At 53.1% G+C, this 10140-nt stretch overlaps 1 protein-coding gene across 4 annotated transcripts; it reads left to right on the forward strand.

Annotated features, from left to right (window-relative positions):
• Window positions 1-3301: 3301 nt before the first annotated feature.
• On the forward strand, window positions 3302-9559 carry CDK16 (cyclin-dependent kinase 16). Of its 4 annotated transcripts, none has more exons than XM_006753331.2 (16): window positions 3302-4090; window positions 4342-4549; window positions 5078-5229; window positions 5332-5457; window positions 5545-5601; window positions 5699-5813; window positions 6480-6574; window positions 6668-6730; window positions 6975-7098; window positions 7238-7358; window positions 7464-7561; window positions 7645-7750; window positions 7814-7877; window positions 7984-8086; window positions 9160-9237; window positions 9322-9559. In XM_006753331.2, exons 1-16 carry the CDS (start codon window positions 3863-3865, stop codon window positions 9357-9359), a joined length of 1776 nt encoding a protein of 591 aa, XP_006753394.1. In that variant the 5' UTR covers window positions 3302-3862; the 3' UTR covers window positions 9360-9559. The 4 variants fall into 4 exon arrangements, with proteins under 4 accessions (XP_006753394.1, XP_006753395.1, XP_006753396.1 ...); XM_006753332.2 differs by having other exon boundaries at window positions 3303-4090; window positions 7996-8086; XM_006753333.2 differs by having other exon boundaries at window positions 3303-4090; window positions 7835-7877.
• The last annotated feature ends 581 nt before the right edge of the window (window positions 9560-10140 follow it).

Here is a 10140-nt window from a genome sequence, read left to right on the forward strand (position 1 = left end):
CTTTCTTCTACAGAACCCACCCAGACCCCAGGCGGTGCCCGGGGTCTGGGCTACACTCTCCGCATGGGCCTCCACCCCGCAGCGAATTGCCCAGAATGCACCGGGGCAGGGGGTCATTCAGGGCCTCCCTGACCTTGGCCCCGCCCTGGGCCCAGTCTGGGAGCTGCGGGTGGGGAGTTGCTAATGGGGTGGGGGGTGATCGAGAGAGTGTAGAAATGGGTGGCAGAGTGGTGAGAGAGTCGAGGTTGGCTAAGGGGGGGGGCCTGAGTTTTGGAGGGATCGGAGGGTAAGGTGTGGTGTCCAGTGTGTGCTAGTGGAGGGTGCGGGGGTGCAGGAGGGTGGAGGGACCCAAACGCGTATAATAGGCGGGTGGAAGTCAGAGAAGTGCTGACATATGCAAATTGGGTCCTCTGTGTTAACGGGGGATAAGGGGTAGAGGTACCAGGTGTGCTAATAGGATCAGGGTTTGAGGCCCTGTGTGGTGAGGGTAAGGACGGTGTTAATACGGTGTATTTGTCCATGAGGACTGCAGCGTGTGAGGTGCCAAAATGTGCTCATGGAGGGCAGCGTAGTGGAAGAACTAGAGTGTTGAGCCTTGCTAATGGGGGTGCTATCTGCAGAGGGCATGTGCATGTGGTAATAAAAGTCTGGGGAGCATGAGGCCCAGTCTGTGCTTATGGGGGCAGAGGGGTGGAAGACCTGAGCCTGTGCCAATAATGGCTGTCAGTTATGGATGAGGGAAGTGTGTTAGCACTGCGAGAGGTTCAGTGTATTCAGGATCAAGATGGTGTGAGATCAGTGTGTGCCCATGAGGGCCGGGGATGCAAGACTAGGGTGCGCTAAGAAGAGGTAGGGTGATAGATGAAGTTAGAGGCACTGCTAATGTGGCTTTAGAGCCGTGGAGGCCCTTAAATGTGTGCCAGTCGGGGGAGAGTCAGAGCTGTATGAGATCTGGAATATGCTAATGAGAGTCAGAACATTGTGAAGACAGTATGCTCTTGTGTCCATGGAAGACTGGGATGTGTTGAGGTTTCAGGGAGTGCTAATGAGGGGTAGAGCTGTTGAGGGTTTCTAGTGTGCAAGGAGGATAATCAGGGCTGTGAAGGGATCCCAGTGTGAATCAGCCAGGCTTCTAGCTGTGGAGGACTTGAAGCAAACAGAAATAAGGAACAGGAATATGTGAAGGTCTAGGTGTGCTAAAGTGGATAGAGCCATGGCTGGCTGAAACGTGGGGGAGGGGGGTCGGGCTGAATGAAGACTTGTGCGCATTAATGAGGGTCAGGCCATTATGTAACTGTGTTTGCCCCTGGAGATAGGGCTGGGGAAGGGTTCAGGGATATAACAGTGTGCTTGCCCCTGGAGATAGGGCTGGGGAACAGTCCAGGGTCATAACACTGTGCTTGTCCCTGAAGATAGGGCTGAGGAAGAGTTCATGGTATGCTACTGGGAGGCACTGTGTGAGGCCCAATATGTCCTAATAGAGGTCAGGGTGAATTGAAGGTCTAGCTTGTTGCCGATGGGAGGTGGCAGAGACAGGATAGCGGGAGGACCGGAATATGTGGTAATGATAGTCATACCTGGGGAGGGGTCTGAGCTTGGACGAAAACAGATCAGGGATCTGCAAGGTTCACTTTGTGTTCATGGGATTTAGGGCAGTATGAAAATCCAGTGAATGCTAATGTGGGTCAGCTGTAGAGGGTCCCAAGTGCATGTTAGTTAATAGGGGTCAGAATCATGTAGGGGGAACAGTGTGTTAACGGGGCGAGTGCTGTGGAGAAGCTAACAGGCAGCTGGGCCTGGGAGGGACCCAAGAATGTGGTAGGCGTTAACTTTGAAGGTCCTGTGCTCTGTTGGGGCTTTGTGAGCTGGCGGCAGTTAGAGATAAAGGGAAATTGCAGGTGCTGATAGCAGTTAAAATGCAGAGGGACCTTCTAGAAGGTTCAGTATATACTGAGAAAAGGAGGACATTGAGGGCCCAGTGTGTGCTTATGGGAGTCCGGACAGGATGAGGATGGTATGATCCTATGGGACTTACTAGAGTGTGACGACTGTGTCCTTAGTGGCTCGGTGTAGTGTGAGGAGGTAAGTGTCCTCGAGTATTATGAGAGCATTCAAGTTAATATCTTCAAGTGTCTCTGCTTACAGGGGCCCACCAGGGTCCCCCCTACTGGGGGTGTTGCATGATACAAAGATTTTGTACCCCTTTTTCCTAAACTCCCCACAAAACTGAACTCTGGAACCTGTTCAGCCCTTGGAGTTTCCAGTTAGAGGTCATGCACCCATACCTCCTCTAGCTCCCTCCTCATTGTCCATCCAGCCCTACTTATAATCCCCCACCCCTACCCCACCCAGCTCCTCTATTCCCTGTGACAACAGACAAACGGACTGCAGATCTGTGCCATGCAGACACAAGACCGTCTTTGGAGCTGGCCATACTTCACCTGCCTCAGTCTCAGGTCCAGTGTTGAGCCTCCTGGGCCAGGATTTTGTTGGTATCCTGGGTTCTCTGGATGGAACTCATCCTCTTCACTGCGGTCTTTCTACTAGGCTGGCCCCTCTACCCCTCCTGAGGGTAGTGAGGTCAGGCAGGCAGAGACAGGGTGTGGGGACCGCTGGAGTAACACCTGATTTCAAGGTAACAGATGACCCACTTCTCTCCTCGCATCCAGGCCCAGCCTCATCTTCGACCTCCTATCTAGCTTCACTTCCCTTGGGCCCAGGGCCATCGTAGGCCCTGCTGTGAGTCCATATGGTTCCTGGGCCAGGTCTTTCCCCCTCCTTGCTGGCCCAGAGCCCAGGTGGAAGCAGAAGAAGGCCAGCCTAAGCCTTTTGGTGGCCCTGTTCCCTCCAGCAGCACATGAGCCCCAGGGACACTCTGGTAGAGATTGGTCCTAGGTCCTCAGCCCCCTGACTTCATTAATTTCTGCCATAAGCACTTTTTGAGCATCTACTCTGTGTCAGTGACTGTTCCAGGTCCTCAGGATATAGCTGTGACCTAAACAGACAGAAATGACTCTGACGGAGCTGATCCTCTAGTTATGGCTGTGAGGAGACAGTAAACTAATAAGTAGATGGTCTCATTTCTGAGGAGGTGATGAATCCTGGGGGATAATTGACAAGGTGAAGGGAGCTCAGAATGGTTGAGATTTTAAATAGGCTCAGAGGTCAGGGTTCCACCCCCAGTTAGGGGGTACGCAGGAGGCAGCCAGTCAGTGATTCTCATTGATGTTTCTCTCCCTCTCCCTTCCTCTGAAATAAAAAAAAAAATTATTTTAATAAATAGGATTATTTGTTGAGGATTATCCATGAAAAACGTAATATTTGAGCAATGGCCTGAAGGGGGTGAGGGAGTGAACTGTTTTAGAAATCTGGGGGAAGGGTATTTCAGGTACCGGGAACAGCCAGGGCAAAGGCTCTGAGGTGAGACTGCTGGGTGTGGTTGCAGAACAGCAGCTAGCAGTGATTGAGGGGCAGGTGAGCCAGAGAGATAATAGGGGTGAATGGGGTCAGACCATATGAGCCACATTGAGGACTGGAGCATTTATTGGGTGTGATAAGGGAGATGTGGTGCATTCTCAAGTACAGGAGAAATGTGACCTGGCTTGTAAAAGTCTGGGTGAGACCCTATGAATCCCAACCTGATTGAACCTTTCTGGCAGCCGTCAGGTTAGCTTGTACTCATTGAGATCCCCCCGCCCCAACTCCAATTAGTGGTTGTGTCTGGGCCAGACCCTCCTCCCCCTACACCCCTCACTTGGGTAGATCAGTGGCGTAGTCCACTAGTCACCATGACGATGGTTGCTAAGGGAGGTTAGAGGTCTTTGTAGCCATATAGAGCAGGCTGCCTTGGCAGTTGGGGCTGATGTTGGGTTGGTGCCAGCAGAAAATGCCGTTCTACGGGCGTGTCCAGGGTTATGTCAGTTGTTCTGAGGTCCTGGGCAATTCCCCTTCTCCACCCATGGCTAGGTTCATCACTGCTGCTGCACCCAAGAATACCTGCTGCTCCCACAGGGGGGCTGCCTCCCTAGAAACCTGCATTCCATCGATTGGACCCTTGCCCTCAGCCATCCACCCAAGACTCGGTACTCAGGTGGGCTACTTAGGAGCAGGGTCCCCAGGGGCTGGCTGTAGGTAGACAGGCACTGACAAAGGTCCCTGTTCATGCTAGGTTTTCAGAAGTCCTAAGTGGTTCCAGGACCCCTCAGTGGTTGGGTGGGCACTGACAAAAGCTCATGTCAGTGTGCCTCAGTAGGTTGTCATGGGCTTTAGGGGGCCCATGGTCAGGCAGATGCTAACATGGATCCCATTCCCATCTATGCCCCGCTCCCCCCATCTTCTCAGGTCGCCATGGATCGGATGAAGAAGATCAAACGGCAGCTGTCAATGACACTCCGAGGGGGCCGAAGTGTAGACAAGACCAACAGTGCCCCTGAACAGATAGGCCTGGATGAGAGTGGCGGTGGTGGTGGCAGTGACCTTGGAGAGGCCCCCACCCGCGCTGCCCCAGGGGAACCCTGCTCTGGGCGGGGACTACTCAGCTCTGCACCAGGTGGGTCTACTGACCATTTCCTCCCCTAGACTGGTTCCCAGGTGCTGCTTTCCAGCCAAACTCCTCTTAGACTTGCGTCTTTTCATTTCCATTTCTCCATTTTTTTCCCTTCCCTGCCATCCTCTCTATCTGTGCCCCTTTTGTTGGCTTTCTGCCCAGGCCTTGCCCCAGCTCCCCTAATCCTCCTTTTACGCTTCTCCTACACTCTGCCAGTACCCTCAGGCCCCCTGGCGCCTGCCTGCCCTGGGTCTTTGGCTGCCTCTGCCTGCCCCTAGCCCCAGGCTAGCCACAGTCTCAGCTCACCCCTGGAGCCTGGTCTTCCACTAAGTAACTATTCCCCCTGCCCCATTCAACCGTCCTGTCCTGTCTGAACCTCCGTAGGCCTTGCCACCCTCTCCCTAAGGGACCCCAGGCTGCTCTGGGGGCCATATGCACACCTGTATGATGAGCGAATGTATTCGTTGGGAAGAGGGTGTCCTGGGGCTCCTGACTCCACCCAGCCTGCCCTCCCCCTGTTTCCACCACCAGAGATTGTACACGAGGACTTGAAGATGGGGTCTGACTTGAAGATGGGATCTGATGGGGAAAGTGACCAGGCTTCAGCCACGTCGTCAGACGAGGTGCAGTCACCAGTGAGGGTGCGCATGCGCAACCATCCTCCTCGCAAGATCTCCACTGAGGTGCGTAACCCCCCTGTCTGGGTGGTGGTGGGGCTGGAAAAGAGGGTTGGGCCTGAGGTGGTGGAGCTCATGCTCCTGTTTCTCCCCTGTCTCTCCTGCTAGGACATCAACAAGCGCCTCTCACTACCAGCTGACATCCGGCTGCCTGAGGGCTACCTTGAGAAGCTGACCCTCAATAGCCCCATCTTTGACAAGCCCCTCAGCCGCCGCCTCCGCCGTGTCAGCTTGGTGAGTATCTGCTATTCCTGTCCTCTTCCTCCTCCACCCCTGTACCCTTCCCTGAGCCTGCTTCAACCTGTCCCCTTTACTCCACAGTCTGAGATTGGCTTTGGGAAACTGGAGACCTACATCAAGCTGGACAAGCTGGGGGAGGTGAGGGACAGCTGGGAGGCCCATGATGGGGGTGGGGATCAGTGGGAACTCCCTATAGCCTCAGGCTCTTCTCCTATAACTGTTCCTCATTCCCCAGGGTACCTATGCCACCGTTTACAAAGGCAAAAGCAAGCTCACAGACAACCTTGTGGCACTCAAGGAGATCAGACTGGAACATGAAGAGGGAGCGCCCTGTACCGCCATCCGAGAAGGTACAGACATCCGGGAAGATCTGCCCCAGGCTTGCTGGGCATTCCCCATGGTGTGCACACACACGCCCCATAGCGAGACTGGGGGTTCTGGTACTTCCCTCCTGATACTCGGGGCTTCATGAGAAAGTGCCCATCACTCACATATCTAGGCAATAATCAAGGTAACCAGGAGTCTGGTCCTGTTTGGAGGAGAGGCAGAAGAATTGGAAAGCAAGGTTCTTGCTTTGGTTCCGAGGACATCCCTGAAAGTGCTCACCAACTTACTTGGTACAGTAGTTAGTCAGACATCACATGCAATGATTTGAATTGCATCAAAATTGAATGTGCAAACGCGGTTTCATATGAAGCTACAGGCCTGAGGGTTGGAGCAAGGCCCCTTTCCAGAAACCAAAAATGGGTTTAGAAAATCTAGTGTCACATAATCCTGGGGCTGCAGTCCCATGTTCTTGTCCCATACTCTCCTCTGAGCCTTCGTTGCCACATCTGGAACATGGGGACATACCTTCCCAGCATCAGGTGGGCTAGAGCTGGTGGCTGCGAGTCACCACTCCAGACTGCACAGGGAAAGAAGGAAACGCTGGTCTCATCCTTGTCCAGTCCTTGTCATCCTGAGGGTGGGGCCCTGACTCTTCTCCCGTCCCCATCCCACCCCCATGTTTCCTGCAGTGTCCCTGCTTAAGGACCTCAAACATGCCAACATCGTCACTCTACATGACATTATCCACACGGAGAAGTCCCTCACCCTTGTCTTTGAGTACCTGGTAAGGTTGAGTGGCAGTGAGTCCCTGGGGGAAGTTGGGTGGTGGCCAGACAGAATATGACCCTCTTTCCTCTACTTTATCTTCTCTCTTCAGGATAAGGACCTGAAGCAGTACCTGGATGACTGTGGGAACATCATCAACATGCACAATGTGAAAGTGGGTGTGGGGCAGGAAGCAGGGGCACAAGGGCCACTCACCCAGTCCACCCCACAAATCTCCCAGAAACAACGTCCCATTTGGCTCTTTAGCTGGGAGCCATTGCAGGGTGTTGGGACCCTGTCCTATTTTGTGAGACAAGGCTCTGGGCTCAGTGTCTGTGTTTGGGAGGGGGAGCAGTGCCTGCTGGGAGTCAGGATGCTGGATACTCTTTGACCTCTGCCTGCCATTCCTGGGTCCCCAGCTGTTCCTGTTCCAGCTGCTCCGAGGCCTGGCCTACTGCCACCGGCAGAAGGTGCTACACCGAGACCTCAAGCCCCAGAACTTACTCATCAACGAGAGAGGAGAGCTCAAACTGGCTGATTTTGGTACCCTCGGCCTTCCCTTCCCAGAGATCCCCCAGCCTTACTCTCCCAGCCTCCCCCTTCCCCATGACCACCTACTCTCAGTCCCCCGGCCTGCTCAGGACCACCTCAATCCCAGCTGCCCCTTCTCTCCACCTCCCAGGTCTGGCCCGGGCCAAGTCAATTCCAACGAAGACTTACTCCAATGAGGTGGTGACCCTGTGGTACCGGCCCCCCGACATCCTGCTCGGGTCCACCGACTACTCCACCCAGATTGACATGTGGTGAGGACAAGTGGCAGGGGCCATGCATTGAAGGGGGGTGGCTTGGTCACAGTGGCCAACCAGTCAACTGCCTTCCTATTTATTCACTGTGCCCTCCCTGCCCAGGGGCGTGGGCTGCATATTCTACGAGATGGCCACAGGCCGGCCCCTCTTCCCAGGCTCCACAGTGGAGGAGCAGCTGCACTTCATCTTCCGCATCTTGGGTGAGGAGACAGGAGCCCTCAGAGGTGTGGGGACCTGCAGGGAGGCCCTCTGAGATGCTTAAGGTAATGCCTCTTCCCACCAGGAACCCCAACTGAGGAGACATGGCCGGGCATCCTGTCCAATGAAGAGTTCAAGACACACAACTACCCCAAGTACCGTGCCGAGGCCCTTTTGAGCCATGCACCACGGTGAGGCTAGTGGAGGGGTGGGGGGGTGTGAGGGGCAGAGTACCCAAACTCAATTTAAAGCAGGTCCCCTTGTCCTTGTGGTAGACTTGATAGCGATGGGGCTGATCTCCTCACCAAGCTGCTGCAGGTGAGACCACTTCCCAAGTCAGCCTTGGGGGCTGGGGGTGTGGGGAAACAGGGAGTTCCGGGTGGGGAGGAAGAGAGGCTTACTCTGTGAAAGTGTCAATATTAAGCCCCCACCTCAGTTTGAAGGTCGCAATCGGATCTCTGCAGAGGACGCCATGAAACACCCATTCTTCCTCAGTCTGGGCGAGCGGATCCACAAACTTCCTGACAGTGAGTGGCGCTGGTGAAGGGAGGGCCGGTGGGGGGCTGTGGGGAACAGGACTGCTGTAGACAGCCGAGCAGGTGTTGTCGGGCTCTGCTACATCACCTCAAAGGGGGTACACATTTGTTCACGTGTGTGGCGTGTTTATTACAAACAAGTTGTTAGTTTTCAGTTCCTTCTACCTTTCATGGAAATTTCCAAATGTACATAATAATCAAATATCACTTTCTCTTTTTTAGAATAAACATTTCCTTGTAAAGTATGTACTGAGAAATGCACAGATCATAAGTATACAGCACAGTGAATTTTCACAACACACACGTGACACAGGCATACCGTCAGAAAACAGGATGTGAGAAGCTCCCCCAAAGTGTCCCAGGTTCCTTCAGATATTCCCAGCCCCTCCCCAAGGGTTACCACTAGATGGACTTCTAACAGCTGAGATAAATTTCCCCTGTCCTTGTACTCTGCAGAAATGGAATCATACGGGGTATTCTCTTTTTACATCTGACTTTTAAAAACTTTTTAATATCGGTGTTTTAAATTAGATATATTCATATATTAGACTAAATAATAATATGAGTCCCCAAGTTCTCTATCAGGTCATCAACTCATGGTGAATCTGGTCTAACCTATATTCCCTCTGATTATTTTGAATCAAATCCCACACATATTATTCACCTATAAAAGATTTCAGCATGTGTCTATTAAATCTCTTTTTAAACATAACAATGTCATTATCACACCTAAAAAAACTTGACCCACTTTGCACATCTCCCCATTGGACTAATCCAAATGAAATCCCAAACACCATCCAATCACCTAGAGTTAAGTGATAATTGCAATACCATTATCACACTTGAAAAATTAATAATAAAAAAATAATGCTTTCTTGGTGCCATGTAATAGTCCATATTCCATTTTTCCTAATGTAGCTAGTTTTTGTGTGGGATTATTTCACAGATGAAAGTCAAGCCTCTCAAAGAAAAGGCAGCTTTTTCTAATTTCTCCAGTGGGGCCACATGAGAGGTGGCTCTGGATGGCCCCATGGGTCATTTCCTACTTCTGTCTCCACCCACAGCTACTTCCATATTTGCACTAAAGGAGATCCAGCTACAAAAGGAGGCCAACCTTCGCTCTTCGTCAATGCCTGACTCAGGTAGGTGTGGCCCTTGCCCTCTTCCCTGCCCCATCCATCTACCTGCTTGTTTACCAACAGCCATCGCTCTGCTTTCGCCCGCAGGCAGGCCAGCTTTCCGTGTGGTGGACACCGAGTTCTAAGCCACAGACCCAGGCCCCAGCAGGCAGCAGCTGGAGGGATGCCACACCCCTCACAGGGCAGCCCCCAACTGCATCCTCCCTTGCTTGCTGCCTGCCTACCTGCCTGATCCATGCTCGCCTGCCCACGTGTTCCCTGCTGCCTGTCCAAACATCCATTGGCCTGTCTGCTGGGTGCTAACAAAGCTCTCATCGCTCCTTCACCTGGTCTGTCTGTCTCTCTCTCTGTCTTAGTAGTAGCCGGCGGACAGCATGGCCGTGCCAGCCTCCCACACTGAGGCCAGGCCTATAGCCCTCCCCATCATACCCTCCCCCAGGACCACTACCCCATGGCCAGCTAGGGGTCCGGCCAGCCCAGGCTCGGGATCTCAACTCAGACAAGAGGTGGCAATGCCTTAGGTTTGAGGTTCCCCCTGCCTGCTTTCCTGCCTGCCCCACCTGCCTCATGTTGTGTGGGCCTTTTTTGTTTCATTCATTGTTTTTTTTTAATTATTTTAAATGAGGTTTTCATTTTTTTAAATGCAATATCTCTGTGTACAGACTGGCTGGGCCCCACCCCCCGTGGCCCTCCCAAAGTATTTTGTGCAATGAAGCCCTGATCCCAGCCTTTCCAAGGCAGGGACACAGCCCCTATTCAGAACCCTGACCATCCCCAGATCCTGGGGTTGGCTAAGGGCAAGCATGCCTCGACCACTCGCCTTCCTACACACACCCCCTCCCCACCACCTGCCATCCCAGGCTGCAGGGGTACCTGAGGACTACCGGAGACTCTGGGAGATGGACA

This window comes from Myotis davidii, unplaced genomic scaffold (assembly GCF_000327345.1).
Source record: "Myotis davidii unplaced genomic scaffold, ASM32734v1 scaffold411, whole genome shotgun sequence".
NCBI lineage: Eukaryota > Metazoa > Chordata > Mammalia > Chiroptera > Vespertilionidae > Myotis > Myotis davidii.

What these genes read in the sequence shown, in the direction of transcription:
- CDK16 (XM_006753331.2), top strand. Translation starts at nt 3,863, where the DNA reads ATGTTGGGTTGGTGCCAGCAGAAAATGCCGTTCTACGGGCGTGTCCAG. An exon ending in ACTACTCAGCTCTGCACCAG is followed by an intron (nt 4,550 to 5,077) that starts GTGGGTCTACTG and finishes TTCCACCACCAG; the next exon opens with AGATTGTACACGAGGACTTG. An exon ending in GCCTCCGCCGTGTCAGCTTG is followed by an intron (nt 5,458 to 5,544) that starts GTGAGTATCTGC and finishes TTTACTCCACAG; the next exon opens with TCTGAGATTGGCTTTGGGAA.